At 34.4% G+C, this 23663-nt stretch overlaps 1 protein-coding gene across 1 annotated transcript in view; it reads left to right on the top strand.

Annotated features, from left to right (window-relative positions):
• The window catches only part of LOC114339127 (pre-mRNA splicing regulator USH1G), a 99513-nt gene extending 75850 nt beyond the window's left edge, over nucleotides 1-23663 (top strand). Inside the window, exons 3-7 of the mRNA XM_028289761.2 lie at nucleotides 615-894; nucleotides 3967-4230; nucleotides 13011-13324; nucleotides 21314-21426; nucleotides 23286-23663. Of these exons, the coding sequence (XP_028145562.2) occupies nucleotides 615-894; nucleotides 3967-4230; nucleotides 13011-13324; nucleotides 21314-21426; nucleotides 23286-23536 (1222 nt within the window). The 3' untranslated portion in view covers nucleotides 23537-23663. The remainder of the gene's footprint in view (nucleotides 1-614; nucleotides 895-3966; nucleotides 4231-13010; nucleotides 13325-21313; nucleotides 21427-23285) is intronic.

The following is a 23663-nucleotide window of genomic DNA, read 5'->3' as shown; positions in this document are numbered from 1 at the left end:
GTAAGAGGTACCTGGTGCCTTTATTTAATGTAAATTCTGCATTTATTCCATAATTTCTGGCAACTAATCTAGAATCTTCAACAATGAAAGACCATGAATTTTTGAAGTCATTGGTCTGGTGCCGGTAAAATGTACCGGCTGTACCGCCCTCTCGGCTGGCCCGACTACTAGTATAATACTACTATGACTATACTTTATAAAATCACTTTAAAATTATTTTTCTACAACCGTGTTAGAAATGCAATTTTTAGCACTCCATACGAGCGGTAAAAATGCTACTTTAAGGCACTAGTGCTTTAAAATTTTTATGGCACTGTAGTTCGTATTGACCGTATAGGAAATTTTGATGTAATGTCAAAAAGTATAAAAATGGAATGTCAATCAAGTTCAAGTAAAAGTTTTTGTAGATATTGTCCTGTAATTAGGTTTGTAGAAAAAATATTGTATGATATGCGTGTTAAAAAGTACATTTTTAAGGCACTCATGTGAATTGCAGAACTCGCTTCGCTCATTCTGCAAACTTTCACATGCGTGCCTTAAACGTGTACTTTTAACACTTAAATAACTATTTGATTACATTAATTTTAACAATAATATTTTAATTATAATTTTAGCGGAAACCCAGACAAAGCTGATCTGTTCGGCAATACGGCCCTTCATCTAGCAGCTGCACAAGGTCACAAACATATAGTAACGTTTCTAGTCAATTTTGGTGCAAACATATACTCCATGGACATCGATAAAAGGACTCCACAAGAACTCGCGGGAATCAACAACAGAGATGATATTTTAAGATTTATAGATGGTATCCAAGCTAAAATGGAAGCAACAGATAAGAAAAAAGCTAAGACTATGCAAGATAAAGCCAAAGAAGAATACAAAAAGCGAATGAAAGTAAGATATTTTATTTTCGTATCCCTATTATCTTTTCTTATTTTAGGTTCATATTGCAGAAACTGTAAAATACTTCTTCACCCTAAAAAACCGATTACATAGAGCGTTTAAAAGTACCTACCATATAGGTACAGGCTGTTTCATTGGTAAGCTGAAATACTTGAATGGTTAATAGAGGTCACTATAAACCTCTATTATAGATAGAGTACTACCTACTATAGTAGGTTGTAGATATACTACATTTATTGCGTCACCGATTTTTATAACCGAGTTACGGGGTAGGTATTTTATCGATTTTGCCCATTTGGCCCATTTGCCCAACTAGAACCACGTTGTATATTTTTTTGATATTTGGTTCACATAATGTCTCATTTAGAACCCAAACAACCCAACTACTAATCACAGGAAAAATCCAGGTCCGGACTAAAAAAATATAAATTCATTGTGACCTTAAGACAACACCCTGTATATTGAAATTTTTAAAATCCGTTTGCATATTAATTTGAAAAGTGCACAAAAAACTAAGTTTAATGGTTTGCTTCAATTTTTTGGCCAGACCATTTAATGACTTTAATTTTGAAATTATATTGAAATTTTTAAGAACTCGGATTAAAAAGCTGGTATTGTTAACTTGTAATAATAAATTATTATAGTTAATGAACAAATACTTATTTTAAAAATAATCAATACTTATTTAATACAGTGGAACGACCCATTTAGTAATCACAAGAAAAATCTAAGTCCGGATTAACAAAAAACATTAAGTAATTGTAACCATGAAACATCACCCTGTAGGTATATTGAAATTTTCAAAATCCGTTTGCATATCTGAAATGAGCACAAAAAAATAAATGTAGTGGTTCTCTTCCATTTTTTGCACAGACAATTTAATGATATTAATTTTGAAATTATATCGAAATTTTTAAGACATCTGAGAATCCTAACAAAAATTTCGACATAATTTGAAAAGTAATGCCATTAAATTGTCTGCGCAAAAATTGAAATGGACCATTAAGCATACATTTTTGTACTCTCTTCAAATGTTCAAACAGATTTTGAAAATTTCAATATACAGGGTGTTGTATCAAGCTCACAACTACTTTATATTTTTTTGATCATCCGGACCTGGATTTTTCTTGTAATTAGTAAGTGGGTCGTTCCAATGTAATAAATAATTATTGATCATTTTTAAAATAAGTATTTATTCATAAACTCTAATAATTTATAATTAAAAGTGCTTTAATAACCTGCTTTTTAATTTCAGAATTCCTAAAAAATTCAAGTCATTAAATTTTCTGCCCAATAATTTAAAGCGAACCTATAAACTCAGTTTTTTGTGCTCTTATGAAATATGCAAACAGATTTTGAAAATTTCAATACTCAATGTGTTGTTTCAATGTCACAATTACTATATGTTTTTTGTTAATCCGGACCTGGATTTTTCTTGTGATTACTAAATGGGTCGTTCCAATGTAGTAAATACGTATTGATTATTTTTAAAATGAGTATTAATTTTCATAATTTATTATTAAAAGTTAATAATATGTTTGTTCCAACAAGCGGCCAAATCAGTCAGAAACTATCAGCAAATAGTCCACCACCGCGAGTAGAGGGGGTAGCACTGATGACTGTATTATGTTCTCTCACTTACCAACTGTTTGCTGATGGCTTCTGACTAATTTGACTGTTTGTTGGAACAGACCTATTACCAGCTTTTTAATCTAAGAGTTCTTAAAAATTTCAATATAATTTCAAAATTGAAGTCATTAAATTTTCTAGCCAAAAAATTGAAGCGAACTGTTAAACTTAGTTTCTTGTGCTCTTTTTAAATATGCAAACAGATTTTGAAAATTTCAATATACAGGGTGTTGTTTCAAGGTCACAATTTTATAATATTTTTTAGTCCGGAGCTGGATTTTTCTTGTGATTAGTAGTTTGAGTTCTAAATGAGACATTATGTGTAATAAATATCTAAAAAATATACAAGGTGGTTCTAAAGTTATGGTCCAGAAAGAAATAGGCAAAATGGATAAAACACCTTGTAACTCGGTTTAAAAAATCGATTAGGCAATAAATGTAGTACATATAGAACGAACTTTATTGACCATTCAAGTATTTTCGTTTCCCAATGAAACACCTTGTATAATTGTGGGCGTAAAGACCGCAATTTTTACATTTGTCAATGTATTGAGAAGACGGATAAGTAATTTTTGTAAATTAATAAGAAAATATCTGCCTAAGATGGGTACCATCCTTGGCGAATCGTTTGTATCTCATGCTGTCCAGAAATCAGCAGTAATTGTTTTCAGCAGTAATTCAGCCCTACTAGCACATGTCCGTCCGATATACAACTTGCCATGTGTTTGACCGGGTATACTCTCCCAGTGTGAGTTATGTTGGCTTCGGATCCAGGTTTTTTTTCGTTCGCGGACGGTGCTTTTTAGCACTCCCACGGCCGGCTCTGGGCCCAGGTATTTTGTAGCTGATGCTCTCCTGGCAAGTGCATCAGCTCTTTAATTGTCGTATATGCCCCGATGACCTGGAATCCATACCAGTATGACACTGTTATGTTGTGCCAGTCTGTCAAGTTCTTGTCGACATTCCCACACCAGCCTAGAGTTCACATTAGGGCTTATAAGAGCCCCAATGGCTGCTTGGCGATCTGTGCATATGTTAACCCGCTGCAGTTCGAAGACCCTCAGGTTGTTTTCTCTTGCACACTGCTAGATTGCAAAAATCTCTGCCTGAAATACGGAGATATACTTTCCCAGTGGAATAGAAATGTTGAAATTTTGAAATCAGGTTGTTAAGCAGCTTTTAAAAATATAAAAATATACAAGATGTTCTATTAAAAATAAAGCTTATAAGCTTGCGTACATGTAAATGTATGTTTAAAAAGCACACATTTATATATAAAAATCGACATTTTTTTTATTATTAAAACAAGGTCTGAAATAATTGTATTCCATAAATCTTGAAAAATGTTTAATTGGTTACAATTTCTTGTCTTAGATATATTTTCTGTTCATTGATTGAAGTATTATTTATGGTTTTATTTTTGTTTATTTTCAGAACTTTAATAAACAAATGGCAAAACAAGAAAAGCAAAACGAGAAACTAGAAAGGCGAAAAACGAAACCCTCAATGATGTCAACTTGGAAGTCAAAATTTATCGGCGGATCCATGTCCAACCTAGCTGTCGACAATCAAGCAGAAAGAAGACCCACTTACAGTTCGATTATAAGCGGTACGGTTAAAGGAAATATGAGTACCGTACAAAGGAAAATTTTAGCCAATAAAAATAATAGATTAGGACAAAATGGCGAAGAATTTAGAGTGAGTATAACTAGGTCTATCTATTTATTGCTCTTCATTTGTCCAAAGTTGAACGTAGGCCTCCCCCTTATTTTTCCATTCTACTCGGTTCAGTGCTAATCCTGTCCATCTGGCCCCTGCGTATCTTTTTAGGCCATCCGACCATCTCATCTGTGGTCTGCCTTCTCCTCTTTTATGGTCCCAAGGTCTCCAGTGGGTAATCGCTTCATTCCATCTTCCGTCTCTTTGTCTGCTGTTGTGTCCTGAAAATTTCCATTTGAGAGTAGCTGCATGTTTATTTACGTCTTTCACTTTGGTATTTTTCTTTTATCACTTAGCTTGATACCCATCATCTGCCTTTCCATTGCCCTTTGAGTCTTAACCATCTTTTCCATGTTTTCCTTTGTGAAGGTCCTTGTCTGTACTCCATATGTAAGTACTGGTAGAACACATTGATCATATACTTTTGTGCGGAGGTATTGGGCATATTTCTGGTTTTGCAGGATATACATCATTTTTCCGAATGTCACCCATGCGAGTCTTATTCTCCGTTTTATTTCTGCTGTTTGATTTCCTTTACTCAGTTTCATTATTTTCCCTAGGTACAGGATTGAAAAAAACATGTTTTTTTAATTTTATATAAAACACAATACATGTTTTTTTTTGTTTTAAACGTTTTTTTTTTTTGTTTTAAACATCTTTTATTTTGTTTTTAAATTTTATATTTTAAACAAATAAAACATGTTTAAAACACATGTTTTTTTATCTTTAACATTTTTTTTTTTGGTTTTAAACATGCGTTTTTTATTTTAAATTGTATGTTTTGAACAAATAGAACTTAGAAAAAAACATTGTTTAAATCATATTTTATTAACATAATATTAATAATTTTTATTTTAACTTTTCTTTAACATAATAGATAAGAAAACCAATTGCAATTAGAAGCTATCGCCTGGGGGAACTCCAGACTTACTATTTATAAATTCGAATTGCAAGAACGCCTACTGTAAATTATTTTGTGGTGTTTAGTATTTTTTTGAAACATGCAAATGGCGAATTTTTATACATGATACGAAGGAGCGTATGGAAATGGCTTTGACCCCAGCTCATTTTTTGGCAAATTTGCTTGATAAGCGCTTTAGTGGAAATAAACTTACCTTCCATCCATTATAAATTATCATCCAGGAGCATTGTCAATTATTAATTACCAGGCAAAGTGTGTACCCTTTAAACCATACGTTTTCTAAACATTTAATTGAGAATGTAATATGTACCAAAGACTTGGTGGCGTTCAATGAAAAATATAAATACTACAGCATTGGAACTTGCTCAACAGCTCCACACAGCTAATGCATTGTCAGCCAACACAGAAAGACTCTTCTCCTCAACATACGGTTTGTCATTCCAAACTGCGTAATCGGCTAGGCAATGTCAAAGCTGCCAAGTTGGTTTCAATTTTTAAAGAGCTTAATTGCATCAGTGATGACGTGACTGATCAGATATCAGATTGACAATTTTGGATTACAAGATAACTGTGAGACTGGAACAATTTTGAGAAATGTATTAACTCTTGTATGCAAAATGTTTTAAGTTTTCCAATTTTTGTTAAGTTCCGGTTATTAATAAATAAATAATGTTTGTTAGTCCATTCTTTCACGGTTTATGCTCTAAATTTTAAACAACCGCTTGGATTGACATGAAATTTGGCATACGCATAGCTTACATGTCAAAGAAAAAAAATGATATTGTGCCGATGTGTGCTTTTGCCCTGGGGGTGAAAAAATATAAGTCTAAAATAAGTCCGGAAATGGATAAACTGACTAATTTTAAGTAACTTTTGTTCTATAGAGCTTTTTCGCCAAGTCAACACTTTTCGAGTTATTTGCGAGTGAATATGTTCATTTTTCAACAAAATAACTACATTTTTAGACGGTTTTTCGCAAATAACTCAAAAAGTAAGTATTTTGTCGAAAAAAATGTTCTTAGCAAAAATATAGCCTGTAAAAAAATAAAAAAGATGGTGTACGCGTTAGGTCTCTGGACCTCGTAAAACCAGAGTTATAGCCAATGAAAAATAGATTCATATTCACCAAATTTCAAATAGAATATTTCGAAGTGAAATATCCAAAAAATTAAGCACTTTTTGGGGAAAACCCATTATAATTTTTTTAAAGTGTTTAAAAAAGCTTTATTTCTGTTTTTATAAAAAGTTTCTAGCATTAAATTTAAGTAATTTACGCTCAAAATAAAGTTGGTCGCTTTTGTTTTGGCAAAAAAAAATCGGGAAGACCACCCCCTAATTAGCAACTTAAATGAAATTAATCGTTACCGCTCCACAAATTATTTTACTTATGTTGTGTTTATATGATCTGTAAGTTTCATCGATTCAAAGTGCTTATTTTGGAAACAATTTGGTTTTAAAGTAAAATTTTTAAAAATTTTAATTTTGAAAAATATGCTTTTTTTCAAAATAACTTAAAAATTGTTAGAGATACCAAAAATGTTAAAAAACAAAAAAAGTCAGCATTGCTTTTCTGAATATCATGTATTTTTTTGTTTTTCTGTTAGACAAAAATTGATTGAGATTTGGTGTTTCTAAATTTGCATACATTCGTGATGAGTGACTCGTTCAATCCCTTTTAACTACAGCCCTTTCAAAAATAAGGACTTTGAACCGATGAAACTTACAGATCATATAAACAATATATACACGGGTCAAGAAACTTGTAAAGTCGTAACGATTAAGTTCATTTGAGATACTAATTAGGGGGTGATTTTCCCGATTTTTTTACCAAAAAAAAAGGGAGTAACTTTATTTTGAGCGTAACTTGTTTACTTTTGATGCTAGAAATTTTTTTTATAAAACAAAAATGAAGCGTTTTTTAAACACTTTAAATAAGTTGTAATAAGTTTTCCCCGAAATGTGCTTAATTTTTGGTTATTTCACGTTAAAGTATTCCATTTGAAATTTGACGAATATGAACCTATTTTTAATTAGCTATAACTCTGCTTCTACTAGGTATAGAAACATGATATATCCATAATTTTTTTAAATTTTTTACAGGCTATATTTTTGCTAATAATGGTTTTTCGACAAAATACGTACTATTTGAGTTATTTGCAAAAAACCGTCTAAAAGTGTGGTTATTTTGTTGAAAAAATGAACATATTCACTGACAAATAACTCGAAAAGTATTGACTTAGTGAAAAAACTCTATAGAACAAAACTTACTTAAAATTAGTCAGTTTATCAATTTACGGACTTACATTGGACGAATACTTTTTCACCCCCAAGAGGGGGGTGAAAAGCACCCCCGGGGCATAAGCACATATCGTCACAATATCACTTTTTTTCTTTGACTTGTTAGCTATGTGTATGCCAAGTTTCATGTCAATCCAAGCGGTTCTTTAAAATTTACAAGTTTTGCAATATTTTACCGTTAAAGAACGGACTATGTTGAAAAGTTTTTATAATGTATTTGAGAATTTTTTCCTATTTATTTATTATTTTAATCCAGACAATGGGAAAAAACCGCTTGTTTAATTTAAGTGTTCTATAGTTATTTATGATATAAGTGTTAAAAGTACACGTTTAAGGCACGCATGTGAAAATTTGCAGAACGAGCGATAGCGAGTTCTGCACTTCACATGAGTTCCTTAAAAATGTACTTTTTAACACGCATATACTATATTTTTTCTACAAACGTAATTACAGAACAATATCTACAAAAACTTTTACTTGAACTTTTACTGACATTCCATTTTTATATTTTTTTGACATTACATCAAAATTGTCTATACGGTCAATACGAACTGCAGTGCCTTAAAAATATTTAAAAGCACTAGTGCCTTAAAGTGGCATTTTTAACGCTCGTATGGAGTGATAAAAATTGCATTTTTAACACGGTTGTAGAAAAACTGTTTTAAACATACAGTGATGAGCGTGCTATTCTCCTTTTCATGAACATTTTTCAGTGCGTCACAAATTATAGAAAAAAAGGTAAGTCCGTGATAATACACATTTATGACATTTATTCTAACGTGACATTTTAGTTAAATCTGACAGTTGTCAAATTTTATTTTCAATTTGGAATAAAACCAAATCAATTGTGTCTATTGCATTTATAAAATGGTATTTTCTTTCATTTGTATAGTCTTATAAATTGTACAGATTATATTGATAATATTATTATTTTATTTAATAAATAATTCTTTTTTGATTATGGCGCCATCTATCGACAACTAGAATAATCACCGAACTAGAATAATTACCGAAGTATTCCCAGACGTGCCTTTTTTTCTGTCACATACAATTTAATGCGTTAGAGAGAAATCGAAAAACTGTGACGCACTGAAAGATGATCATGAGAAAAAGAATAATAACCGGCAAAATAGCGCAAAAGATGGAAAGCATATTAAATTGTAAGATAAAAAGAAATAAAACTAGTAGAGTTGTTAAATTTAGCGAGAGTAACATATAAATTGATATTATATTGATTGTTTCCCACCTTTAGACGTATCAGAGAAGTATGTCAACTAAAACTGTCACTGTGACAGTGGCATTTCTCAAATTCGTTCGATACGTCTAAAGGTGGGAAACAATCAATTTAATGTCAATCAGAATCTATAAGTTACTATCGCTAAATTTAACACCTCCACTAGGTTCATCTCTTTTTATCTCACAACTTAAGTTGAGGTTTACATATAATTATATGTTTTCCATCTTTTCCGTTATTTTGCCGGTTATTAGTGCGCTCATGACTGTATATGCTTTTTCTCATGAGCAATTTTCAGTGCGTCACAGTTTTGCGATTTCTTTCTAACGCATTAAATTGTATATGACAGAAAAGAGGCACCTCGGTGATTACTTTGGTAATTATTCTAGTTCGGTGATTATTCTAGTTGTCGATAGATGGAGCTATAATAGAAAAAAATTTATTTACTAATTTATATAATATATCTACGAATATAATCTGTACAATTTATAAGACTATACAAATCAAAGAAAATACCATTTTATAAATGCAATAAGGACAATTTATTTGTTTTTATGCCCAATTGCAAATAAAATTTGACAACTGTCAGATTTAACTAAAATGTCATGTTAGAATAAATGTTATAAAAATGTATATTATCACGGACTTACCTTTTTTTCTATCATTTGTGACGCACTGAAAAATCCTCATGAAAAGAACCATACCTACACATGTTTAAAACAGTTGTTTAAAACAAAATGTTTAAAATGAAACAACCCTGCCTAGGTATATGAACTCCTTGACTTTCTGTATTGTACTTATTCCTATTTGTATGGTTGCGTTGTCCTTTTCTACGTTCATCATATATATTTAGTTATTGTGTAGTTCATTTTTAGACCTATCTTTAGTATAAATTGGTAGTTCTTCGTAAATGGTAGTGTAATTAGAAGCTAAAGAAATATCTCAAAGAGCAGTGATTTGGGGCTTCACCTAAATATTGGAAAAATAAAGTGGATGGAGGTATCAAAAAGACAAAGGTTCATACAAACATCTGGTTATCAACTCATTGAAAACTGAGATATCGAGCAAGAGATTTGTGCAGGGATTTAACAGTCAGAGCATGCTTGTTTACAATGAAACCAAAGGACACCGCAACACTCCTTATGGAAAAGCGGCCTCGGTCAAATTTAACGAAAGTTTGATCAATAATAGTGTGTAAATTAAAAAAGTCCATGGGACCTAGCTCTGAAAAACTATTATTCTGAAGCTACAGCCTTCTGCAGTTATTGGATTCAGGTGTTTAATGTACGTCAAGTGCACTACTTCACAGTTGAGTGAACGAAAATCAGAAAGATTTTTTGACAGAGACTCATTTCTTTCATGCATATTTGCGTGCTGCATATAAATCCGTAGTCAAAACTAGACGCATCGTATTTTAGTCTTCAGAAAACCTCCAAAAAGACCTCAGAAAACTGAAGAAAAGCGATAGAAAATATGCTGCTAGAGCGACACAAGAATTATCATGTTTTCATGAATGCATCACACTTATCCAATACCACTATAACTGCAATTACGCCGTATCTTCAGAAAACTACTGAACATCATACATTGACGGATTTACGGGGAGGTGAGGATAGGGTAAGTCCTTCCCCAACACGGTCCATAATAATTAAAAGAAAAAAAATAAATTAACGTACAGAAGATAATTGAAGGTGACTTTGCCATGAAACCCGATTTTGCCCTACAAAAGTCAAATTGACTTGTTGGCAATCAGCATGGTTTCGAATGCTTGCTGCTATTAGAAATCGTCCGATTGTAGATTTATTGAACCACTTTCTTAGGTTTTGAAGCCAGGATATGCTTCTTCTCCCTTATCCTCTCTATCCAAATACTTTGCCATGAAGAATGAGTTGCACTATGTCATATTTATCTCTCTTACTATACTGCTCCGAATAAAATAAACTTTGTTTTTTCAAGAAAATTATGAACGCATGCATAATATTAAAAAACATGGTGGAGGTTCCCAAAAAGATCTTTATAAACTGAATTGCAAAAAAACGAGTATTGTTAACTAAAAAATAGTAAAACAATGTTGAAAGTACTTGAAAATAGGACAACTGGATGAACTTGCTGCCATTCTAATATTGAAAGAATACTGAATGGACTGCTTTTAACTATAGAAGCGTAAACACTGATCTTCGGTATGTGATACCGCCAGAAAACTTTACATCAACCTAGCTGAAAGACTAAACCATACTAAAACTGCAGCAGTTGGGAGGAGGTACACAGATGGCGTTTGAAGAAATATTTTATAAAATAAGTTTTACAACAAAATATATTTTCGGCGAGGCATGGCATACCACATATCAGCGGATAGGAGTTAAAGAAAATCGAAGAATACAAATAAAAGAACAATCTACACTAGTACACTCCATAGATACTTCTATGTCGCTTATATCAGTAGCGACATACTTTCTTAATTATAAATATAGTCCATTCTTTCACGGTTTTTGCTCTAAATTTTAAAGAACCGCTTGGATTGACATGAAATTTGGCATGCGTATAGCTTACATGTCAAAGAAAAAAAGTGATATTGTGCCGATGTGTGCTTTTGCCCTGGGGGTGACTTTCACCCCCTCTTGCGGGTGAAAAAATATATGTCCAAAATAAGTCCGGAAATGGGTAAACTGACTAATTTTAAGTAACTTTTGTCCTATAGAGCTTTTTCGCCAAGTCAACACTTTTCGAGTTATTTGCGAGTGAAAATGTTCATTTTTTTAACAAAATAACCACATTTTTAGACAATTTTTCGCAAATAACTCAAAAAGTAAGTATTTTGTCGAAAAAAACGTTCTTAGCAAAAATATAGCTTATAAAAAAGTAAAAAAAATGGTGTACGCGTTAGGTCTCTAGATCTCGTAGAACCAGAGTTATAGCCAATGAAAAATATATTCATATTCACCAAATTTCAAATAGAATATTTCGACGTGAAATATCCAAAAAATTAAGCACTTTTTGGGGAAAACCAATTATAACTTTTTTAAAGTGTTTAAAAAAAGCTTTATTTTTGTTTTTACAAAAAGTTTCTAGCATTAAATTTAAGCAAGTTACGCTCAAAATAAAGTTGGTCACTTTTGTTTTTGCAAAAAAAAAATCGGAAAGACCAACCACTAATTAGCAACTTAAATGAAATTAATCGTTACCGCTCCACAAATTATTTTACTTATGTTGTGTTTATATGATCTGTAAGTTTCATCGATTCAAAGTGCTTATTTTTGAAAAAATTTGGTTTCAAAATAAAATTTTTAAAAATTTAAATTTTGAAAAATATGCTTTTTTCAAAATAACTTAAAAATTGTTAGAGATACCAAAAATCTCGAAAAACAAAAAAAGTCAGATTTGCTTTTCTGAATATCATGTATTTTTTTGTTTTTCTGTTAGACAAAAATTGATTAAGATTTGGTGTTTCTAAATTTGCATATATTCGTGATCAGTGACTCGTTCAACCTCTTTTAACTACAGCCCTTTCAATAATAAGGACTTTGAACCGATGAAACTTACAGATCATATAAACAATATACACACGAGTCAAGAAACTTGTGAAGTAGTAACGATTAAGTTCATTTTTTACCAAAACCAAAATGGACTAACTTTATTTTGAGCGTAACTTGTTTAATTTTGATGATAGAATTTTTTTTTATAAAAAAAAAGAAGCTTTTTTTTAAACACTTTAAATAAGTTGTAATGAGTTTTCCCCGAAATGTGCTTCATTTTTGGTTATTTCACGTTAAAATATTCCATTTGGCTTTGACGAATATGAACCTATTTTTCATTAGCTATATCTCTGCTTTTACTAGGTGTAGAGACGTGATGTATACACCATTTTTTTTAAATTTTTTACAGGCTATATTTTTGCTAAGAATGTTTTTTCGACAAAATACTTACTATTTGAGTTATTTGCGAAAAACCGTCTAAAAGCGTGGTTATTTTGTTGAAAAAATGAACATATTCACTGCCAAATAACTCGAAAAGTGTTGACTTAGTGAAAAAACTCTATAGAACAAAAGTTACTTAAAATTAGCCAGTTTATCCATTTCCTGACTTTCTTTGGACGAATATTTTTCACCCCCAAGAGAGGGTGAAAACCACCCCAGGGCAAAAGCACATATCGGCACAATATCACTTTTTTTTCTTTGACGTGTTAGCTATGTGTATGCCAAATTTCATGTCAATCCAAGCGGTTCTTTAAAATTTAAAGGTTTTGCAATATTTTACCGTTAAAGAACGGACTAATATTCTATCTATTATATACATTCTTATTTTTAGGTAAGCCACATAGAAGATGGAAAGCTAACTATAAACTCTCTCAAAGGTATTACCCGAGATTCGGAGGTATTATACGGGGGTACTCTAGAAGCCGTAGGTTTTAAAGAAAGAGGGCGTTTGGATAGCATATTTAATGAAGCCGAATCTATAACGTCCATGCCTACAAATCCTACAGCTGCTCCTCCTCCTGGTCGTTTGACTAGATCCTTATCACAACCCGACTTTTTGCAAGAAATGAGGAAAAACGCCGAGGATAAGATGCAAGAACCAGCCAGTATTTTTATTAGACCAGGAATAGGAAGTATAGTCATTAGGTAAATATGTTTTATTATAATAAGGTTGAAAAGTATTGAGAGTATAATCAGGACGTGCATCAGATCTTTATAGATTTCAAACAGGCGTATGATTCAATTAATCGTGCAATATTATGGAAGTAAATGATCGAGCTTGGCGTACCCAAGAAACTAACTGCGGTAACACAAATGTGTATAAGTAACTCCTTTGCACGCCTTAGAATAGGGGGAAAGTATCAAATGCTTTCTACGTAAATTCTGGACTGAGACAGGGAGATCCGTTGTCCCCATTGTTGTTTAACCTGGCCTTAGAATATGTCATGCGAAAAATTTATCCAAAAATCAAACCAGGCATAACTGCTCGGGGTGCAAAAATTATACTCGCCTTTGCCGATGACGTAGATGTAGATTGTGCAGTGGCACAATCAACATTAGAAGTTAACCATATTTTCTCGAGTTTTGAAGAAACTGCATTAAACATCGGTCTAAAAATAAATGAAGACAAAACGAAATACATGGTCCTCAGTGGCAGCTCGTGGCTTTAGGGACAGGGTCGGCAAGGTTTTGTCTCCTCAGATAGGTATGCCATCTCATTAAAAGACTTCAATTTCATATGAGATTTTTGGTTTTTGTTTTTTTTTATTTTTTTTTTTTTTTTCATTTTTTCCTATAAATTTAGAACCTAAACCTGTTTATAAATTAAGTCTAGTCTATGTACGTCATTGTAAAATTTATTATTGTTTTGAAGGGATTTTAAGTTTTTTTTTCTATTGACATTTGAGACAAGTTTGACATTCTCTCTTGTTTCATGGTGTTTCAACAATACATTTTGACTCTTTTGAGACGAGAGAAATCCCGTTCATTTGTGGCAGAATTTGCCCACATTTGAGCACAATAATTTATTAATTTCGGGAACAATTTGTTGTACCTAATGAATTGCAGTATATAAAATTATACATATTTTGTAACTTATCCCACCTTCCGAAAATATTTGGATCAGCATATAAAACTGTTAATCCATTTTCTTATTTTATTTGATTAAAGAATGATGGATAATTTTTAATGAACTTGTCTAATAGATATTTTGAAAATTCTTTGGCTTAACTTTTAAATTTTGAATCGTCAAAGACGTCAATTACTTATAACAGTGAGTAAATAATAGTTTTGCCTGGTACAATAGTTTTAACTTTTGCCTGGAGACCATACAATTCACCGGACATCAAGGCAGCGCCGTCATAAATTTGCCTTACCAATTTATTTTTGATATCAAAAAATTTTAATCTGTCCTTTAAAACACCAAAATTATATTCTGTCTTATGGCTTCTACTCACATCTGAAAATCTAAAAACCTCTCATAAATATTAGACGTAACGCGTATCGAAGAACAATTGATACTTTTGTGAATGACATGTTACCTCTATCAGTAGTTTCGTCTACTTCTACTGAAAAGGATCAAAATGTAACTACTAAAATTGATTCTTTCATTCTGTGCTGTTTTAGGTACGCCGCCAAATGTCTTCGAGTCAGAAAGTAAATTAGAAAATTCCATATCGTATTTGTTAAACCATTTTATTTGTTCTCTATAATTAACTTGATTTAACGAATGCTCCGATTCATCCTGTCCCCTAAATGGTAATTCCTAACAACTTAAAAAAATTACAATATCAATAATTAAACGACGTAAAACTACTTACAGTATTTCTCATGATCATCTTTCAGTGCGTCACAGTTTTTCGATTTCTTTCTAACGCATTAAATTGTATGTGACAGAAAAAAAGGCACGTCGGTGATTACATTTCGTCGGTGACATTTTTATAACATTTATTCTAGTTATTCTAGTTGTCGATAGATGGCGCCATAATAAAAAAATAATTTTTTTTAATTAGATAATAATATTACAAATATAATCTGTATAATTTATAAGACTATACAAATCAAAGAAAATACCATTTTATAAATGCAAGAAACACTTTGATTTGTTTTTATTCCAAATTCAAAATAAAATGTGACAACTGTCAGATTTAACTAAAATGTCATGTTAGAATAAATGTCATAAATGTGTATTATCACGGACTTACCCTTTTTCCTATCACTTGTTACGCACTTAAAAATGATCATGAGAAATACTTTACCTATTTCATAATTTTATCCCGGGCGCGCTAGAAAGATACGTGGCTAGGTACGTGCCTTGCTGCCGTTGCAGATCACCGCTCGGCAGATTGGTATCTGCCGTACTTGCCATTGAAATGAATACGGGGAATGTATAATTGGTTGCCTATCGGCTAATATTCCATAATTTCTTATTCAAGCAAATCGTCAATCTGGGACGGCTTGCCGAAGCGGCCCTATCGCAATGGGGTGCATGGCTATAGGATCATTAATAAATTTTAAAAGTCTCTTACGCACAGCGCACAAGGATCACTTAACGTATCGGATCGATCGAATTCTTTTAAAAAGAAGGAATAAAATTTAGTCTGTATTATCTCACAGATATTTTTTTTTTATTTCACAGAAACGAATATCATCAACTCTGATTAAATTAAATATTTAAAAAAATCTGTGTCCATAAATGTGTGGGTTGGCACTGCCGACCCTGACCAGCCGCCACTGATGGTCGTCTCAAAACAATAACGACGGCGAATAAGGCAAAACATTACAATAAACGATCATAACTTCGAAGTGGTTAAAGAATTTAAATATCTAGGAGCAACAATCACAAATGACAACACAATAGAGCGAGAAGTTGAAACGCGAATAATGGCCGGAAACATATCTTGAAATGAGGCGCAGATATAATAACGAGTTAGAGTCTCTATTCAGAAAGGAAAATGTAGTCAGATATACATATAAACGCCAATAGACGGCAATAGTATACGTGTCAAAGACTCACGAAGAGTTGTAACGCCATTGATGATGATGATAATAAGGTGAACCTAGGACAAATAATCCCTGGACAAATAATCCCGGATAAAAAATCCCCACAAATTATTCCTGGACAAAAAATCCCCAAAAATTATCCCTACAAATAATCGCCAGACAAATAATCCCCGGACAAAAAAATACCCACAAAAAATTCAGGTCAAATAATCCCCACAAATTTTTTGGACAAAATATCTCCACAAAAAATCCCCAAGAAATATTTGCTGCCAAATAGTGCCCAAGAGATTGAAATGTGGACATATTGAAGAATAGGCCCGGTTTGGGCTGTAGTGCCACTGGATGGATGGAAATCACATTTTTGAAGTCCATAAAACTGTCCTATTCATAAATACTATTAGTATAAAATTCACTAATCACAAAAAGTACCGCATAATTTTTGAAACAAAAAATAATTTTTAATTTTTAGCAGAATGTTTTACTTATTTTTAGATATTTATTTTGGATATTTGTGTTCGAAAAATTTAATCTGTGCACCATGTCTGCTTGAGTTTTCAATGAGGAGGTGCTTTCTTACAAAAAATGAGTAATATAACGTCAGACTGGAGTACCTTACACTTCCCAGACCCCTTACACTGCCTGGGGTAATTGCAAGGTGGATCGAGTAGCTCTGCGATTACCACAGCCGGTCCCAAGCCCGGATAAAATGTGGAGGGTTGATTGGCAAGGTTAGCAACCTACCAATCGGAAAAACGAATACTGCTCAAAGAAACAATGTGAAGGCTCGGAACCGGACTGATCATATGAAGACGACCATGGCGAGAAATAAGGACAAAAGAAAAACATTGATGAGAATTACCACATGGGACATCATATCACTCAACACTAGCGATCAAGAAATCACTTAAGTATTAAAAGAGAAACAAATAGATATATGCGCTCTACAGGAAACAAAAAAGAAAGGAAAAGGACAATCAAGATTAGGCGAATATATACTAATCTACAGTGGAGTAGCAAAAGAAAACAGGGCCAAAGAAGGCGTAGCATTACTAAAACATCAAAAATACCAAAATCACATCAAAGAGTGTCAATATATATCGGAAAGAATTGTCACAGCAAAAATTACAATGGAAAAGGAAGACCTGAACATCATCGGACTATACGGCCCAGAAAATAACAAGCCTCAAACAACAAGGGAAATCTTTTATGACGAATTACAACAAGTAGTAGATCAAGTTAGAGGGAAGATGATAATACTGGGGGATTTTAATGCTCGAATAGGTAACCAAGTAATACCCGGAATTAAGCAAAAACACAATGAAAATGTTAAAAACGAAAATGGAGAACTGATGATAAACTTCTGCACAAATAACGAACTTAGAATAAACAACACATTTTTTGACCACAAAGACCAACACAAATATACGAGTACATTCAATAACACCCGTGGACAAAGATCTATGATAGATTATGTTGTAACCAACAAAGATATACATCCATAAAAAATAATCGACGTAAGATGTCTCAACTCGGCAGATGTAGATAGCGACCATAGCCTAGTATTATGTAAAATAGGAATCATTATGAAATATTTCACACCTAAGAGGGCAGCACCAACACAAACAAAAATCAAAGTCGAAGGACTACATACGGAATCCACGGAATACTTATACAGGAAAAGAATATCAGAGAAGATTGCTGAGTAATGTGCGAATAAGTGCCAATTCGGTTAGAAATAGATTAAGAGAATTTAGAATCAGAGCCAGATTGAGTGCTACTGTTCCACTGTTAACGAGGGCACATCGTATGGCACGTTTAAGTTTTGCACCAAGACATGCCGATTGGAAATTAACGACTGGGCTAATATTCTTTTTATTGATGAGTCAAGATTTGCACTTTGTTGATCCGACAGTGGAAAGTGTCTTATTTTGCGGTCGCGTAACTGAAAGTGCATTGTTATTTATCATCCACAAGATAAGATACCTTAATACCTGCAGAAAGATTTATGAAGTGCCGATTCACAAAATCTCTTTTCTCACTCTCCTCAAATTAATTCTCCAAACTCAATTGGAGTACTACTGGAGTATTTCGGACATGTAATGAGAGGTCCCTAATATAGGTTGCTACAAAATATCATGCCAGGAAACATAGCAGGCAAACGCAGTCCAGGATGAAGAAGAACCTCATGGTTGAAGAACTTGCGAGAATGGTATGGTGTTCATATGTGTGTGTGTGGTGTGTGTGTGTGTGTGTGTGTGTGTGTGTGTGTGTGTGTGTGTGTGTGTGTGTGTGTGTGTGTGTGTGTGTGTGTGTGTGTGTGTGTGTGTGTGTGTGTGTGTGTGTGTGTGTGTGTGTGTGTGTGTGTGTGTGTGTGTGTGTGTGTGTGTGTGTGTGTGTGTGTGTGTGTGTGTGTGTGTGTGTGTGTGTGTGTGTGTGTGTGTGTGTGTGTGTGTGTGTGTGTGTGTGTGTGTGTGTGTGTGTGTGTGTGTGTGTGTGTGTGTGTGTGTGTGTGTGTGTGTGTGTGTGTGTGTGTGTGTGTGTGTGTGTGTGTGTGTGTGTGTGTGTGTGTGTGTGTGTGTGTGTGTGTGTGTGTGTGTGTGTGTGTGTGTGTGTGTGTGTGTGTGTGTGTGTGTGTGTGTGTGTGTGTGTGTGTGTGTGTGTGTGTGTGTGTGTGTGTGTGTGTGTGTGTGTGTGTGTGTGTGTGTGTGTGTGTGTGTGTGTGTGTGTGTGTGTGTGTGTGTGTGTGTGTGTGTGTGTGTGTGTGTGTGTGTGTGTGTGTGTGTGTGTGTGTGTGTGTGTGTGTGTGTGTGTGTGTGTGTGTGTGTGTGTGTGTGTGTGTGTGTGTGTGTGTGTGTGTGTGTGTGTGTGTGTGTGTGTGTGTGTGTGTGTGTGTGTGTGTGTGTGTGTGTGTGTGTGTGTGTGTGTGTGTGTGTGTGTGTGTGTGTGTGTGTGTGTGTGTGTGTGTGTGTGTGTGTGTGTGTGTGTGTGTGTGTGTGTGTGTGTGTGTGTGTGTGTGTGTGTGTGTGTGTGTGTGTGTGTGTGTGTGTGTGTGTGTGTGTGTGTGTGTGTGTGTGTGTGTGTGTGTGTGTGTGTGTGTGTGTGTGTGTGTGTGTGTGTGTGTGTGTGTGTGTGTGTGTGTGTGTGTGTGTGTGTGTGTGTGTGTGTGTGTGTGTGTGTGTGTGTGTGTGTGTGTGTGTGTGTGTGTGTGTGTGTGTGTGTGTGTGTGTGTGTGTGTGTGTGTGTGTGTGTGTGTGTGTGTGTGTGTGTGTGTGTGTGTGTGTGTGTGTGTGTGTGTGTGTGTGTGTGTGTGTGTGTGTGTGTGTGTGTGTGTGTGTGTGTGTGTGTGTGTGTGTGTGTGTGTGTGTGTGTGTGTGTGTGTGTGTGTGTGTGTGTGTGTGTGTGTGTGTGTGTGTGTGTGTGTGTGTGTGTGTGTGTGTGTGTGTGTGTGTGTGTGTGTGTGTGTGTGTGTGTGTGTGTGTGTGTGTGTGTGTGTGTGTGTGTGTGTGTGTGTGTGTGTGTGTGTGTGTGTGTGTGTGTGTGTGTGTGTGTGTGTGTGTGTGTGTGTGTGTGTGTGTGTGTGTGTGTGTGTGTGTGTGTGTGTGTGTGTGTGTGTGTGTGTGTGTGTGTGTGTGTGTGTGTGTGTGTGTGTGTGTGTGTGTGTGTGTGTGTGTGTGTGTGTGTGTGTGTGTGTGTGTGTGTGTGTGTGTGTGTGTGTGTGTGTGTGTGTGTGTGTGTGTGTGTGTGTGTGTGTGTGTGTGTGTGTGTGTGTGTGTGTGTGTGTGTGTGTGTGTGTGTGTGTGTGTGTGTGTGTGTGTGTGTGTGTGTGTGTGTGTGTGTGTGTGTGTGTGTGTGTGTGTGTGTGTGTGTGTGTGTGTGTGTGTGTGTGTGTGTGTGTGTGTGTGTGTGTGTGTGTGTGTGTGTGTGTGTGTGTGTGTGTGTGTGTGTGTGTGTGTGTGTGTGTGTGTGTGTGTGTGTGTGTGTGTGTGTGTGTGTGTGTGTGTGTGTGTGTGTGTGTGTGTGTGTGTGTGTGTGTGTGTGTGTGTGTGTGTGTGTGTGTGTGTGTGTGTGTGTGTGTGTGTGTGTGTGTGTGTGTGTGTGTGTGTGTGTGTGTGTGTGTGTGTGTGTGTGTGTGTGTGTGTGTGTGTGTGTGTGTGTGTGTGTGTGTGTGTGTGTGTGTGTGTGTGTGTGTGTGTGTGTGTGTGTGTGTGTGTGTGTGTGTGTGTGTGTGTGTGTGTGTGTGTGTGTGTGTGTGTGTGTGTGTGTGTGTGTGTGTGTGTGTGTGTGTGTGTGTGTGTGTGTGTGTGTGTGTGTGTGTGTGTGTGTGTGTGTGTGTGTGTGTGTGTGTGTGTGTGTGTGTGTGTGTGTGTGTGTGTGTGTGTGTGTGTGTGTGTGTGTGTGTGTGTGTGTGTGTGTGTGTGTGTGTGTGTGTGTGTGTGTGTGTGTGTGTGTGTGTGTGTGTGTGTGTGTGTGTGTGTGTGTGTGTGTGTGTGTGTGTGTGTGTGTGTGTGTGTGTGTGTGTGTGTGTGTGAAAAAATGGCTTGGATGCGAGTCCGTTAGCCACAGATTTTTATTTTATTTTTACCTCAATTTATTAGTTTTGTTATATTTATACGTATTTCACTTAAATGATGTTCATACAAGCATGCTATTTAGGGTGGCAGTGAATAAAATTAACATAGCTATGATGGTAAACAACGTTCTGAAAGGACATGTTACATGAAGAAGAAGAAAACTCAATTACATACCTATTTGATTTTAGATTTATTTATATCAATTTACACCGTTATTAATCAATATTCAGAGTTGGCGCAATGATATGAATTGAGACAAATTTATTTTATTATATTTTAGTGACATTACATTTTCCATAAGATATATTTACACCTTTAATAATTAATTAAACACCTATACCAATTACAACAGAAGTTTTTTACTTCGGTGTCAAATATTTTTATAGTCGTCCTAATTACCTGAAATGTTAGCTTGGTTGAGGTTCTCCGTGCACTAGCCTTTAATTCATCTGATTTCTTCTTATATATTATCTATCGACGGATTTATTCTTATGGCACAGATTGAAAAACAATATTTATTTTAATTCATCTAAAATATATCAAATATTACCTTTTGTTTTAGAAAAAGCATCACACAAAATTCGTTTGGTAAATTTTACGGTAATCATGAAGAAAGTTCTATAGGTTCTGGAGAAAGTTATGGTCCTCGTCAAATAACAGACGATGAACTCTCAGGTATGTAATTAAATATTTTATATACAGTATGCGGCAAAATAAACAGTACCGTAAAATGGGGTTACTTTGACCGTTGGGGTGAATTTGACCAAAAACATAGAAAAAGATCTATTGTGATATACTTCAGCCACCCTGTATAATTTTTTAAATTATTTTTAACGATTCAAATTTATAAATATCTAAGAATTCATTTTTAAATTAAAAAAAAAAAGGAATTAATATTTCAAGGGTTGTTAAATCCACCGATATAACCAATTAAGAAAAAATGGTTTAAAAAACGGTCAAATGAACCCATCCTAAAAGAAAAATAAGTTTAACAGGCAAAAAGCATATACGGTCAACATATAAGCCAAATGGGGTGAAAGGAATTTTTTAATGTTTTTTTTTTTCTAAGTCATGATTATTTTCTTGTAATTATAATCTAAGCTACTGAAAGTAGACGCCTAAACCCATAACATATTTGCATATACAAAAATGTAGCAAAATTTAAAATATAATTTTTATAGGATTAAAGTACAAAATCGGTCAGTCACCCCAAATTACGGTACTGAAATGAATATTAAAATGTCGATGATTATTTATACATTTATATTTAGTATACATGATATAGCAAACATTATGCACGACTACGTTCTCGATAAAACAGATGTTAAAGATGACCCATGGCACGAACAAAATCATTAATTCTAGTCCACAATTCCGGAATGTCGGACGATAAATCGGTCTGCCTCGTTTAGAATACCCAGGTGGCGCTAGGTCTAGTGAATGCGATGGGTATGGAAAATCACTGGCACGCGAAATAAGGCGATCCCAAAAATGATCGCGCTGTGTTCAAAGGACTCCCTGGCCGTTGGCCGTGTAAAGCAGGCCGCGCACTGAATCGGCTCGGCTAAGAGCAACCGGCAGATTTTGCTATACATGGAAATAAATGAGCCACCGCGCACCGCCTAAGAACGTTTGACTGTAGAACGTTCTTAGGCGATGCGCGGTGGCTTATTTATTTCCATGTATAGCAAAATCGGCCGATTGCTCTTAGCCGAATGCCGATTAAGTGCGTGGCCTGCTTAACAAGTTGCCCCGTCTTGCTGAAAACATTGTTGATTTTAAGTTGATTGATTCTCACCTTAGATGTGTGTTGCGCCAGATAGTGTGTTTAAGACATCCTGCTATTCTGTTGGCTTTGTTTATTTGTTGGGCAACTTCCGCTTCTGTATCTTCATAACTGTGCATTGGTACTCCCAGGTAGCTGATACTTCTTTCTTTCTGGATTATTTTGCTGCCCACTTCCAGTTTGCACCTTAATGGATCTTTAGAGATTACCACACTTTTTGTTTTATTTATTGATATTATCATGTTGAACTTTCTTGCTGTTATATGTACATATTAAATTTATATAAAAGTCTCTGAAGGTCATAATTCACTCTCTGCAATAAGTATGGCATCATCTGCATAGCATACTAGAGATAATTTCTTCACCCATTCTGTACCTTATACTCAGGTTTTTGACTTTATGAATAATTTCATCCATGATGAGGTTAAACAGCAGCGGAATCAATGAGTCTCCTTGACGTATGCCTCTTTCCACTGGCATCGGCTGTGTTAGTTCGTTAATTAAATGCGAAACTACAATTTTAGTATTTATTTAATGTATTAGTAGGGGGAAGGGGAGGTGAAGGGTTAAAATTGCGCTGAGGATGCCCTTTTTTATACGTTTTCAGATACACGCTAAAAGGTTTCTGCCAAGTCTTTTTAGTTCTTTTAGGGCCTTGTATCTTAGGACTCTGTAACGGCCCCTTACCACTCATAAACGATACCCTTGGTCTTAGCACATATTAAAATTTTACCATATTGTATTTCAGATACTGGATCCAGTGAAGACGAAAATCCTCACGGTCCTTTGGAAAGATTTTTAACAGCCTTTGGACTAAGAGAATACCTGGACACACTTGTACAGCAAAAAATCGACTTGGACACTTTGATGATTTTAGAAGAAAGCGACCTCAAGAGTCTTAATTTACCCATTGGTTCTCACAGAAAATTGGTACTTGCAATTAACGAAAGAAAAGCTGCCTTGGAAAATCCCGGAGAAGTTAAGGATACGATGCTGTAAATAGGTGTAAAATTATGTATAAAATATTATATTTAATATATTTATGTCTATTTTTAATTATAAATGCAAGACGTGCTTTCTTTATTCTGAATTATTATGGGTAAAGTAATAAAGTTGATTATTGAGC

Source organism: Diabrotica virgifera, chromosome 5 (assembly GCF_917563875.1).
Source record: "Diabrotica virgifera virgifera chromosome 5, PGI_DIABVI_V3a".
NCBI lineage: Eukaryota > Metazoa > Arthropoda > Insecta > Coleoptera > Chrysomelidae > Diabrotica > Diabrotica virgifera.
Note: the sequence above shows the minus strand (reverse complement) of the source record. Positions and strands in the feature narration are given on the sequence as shown.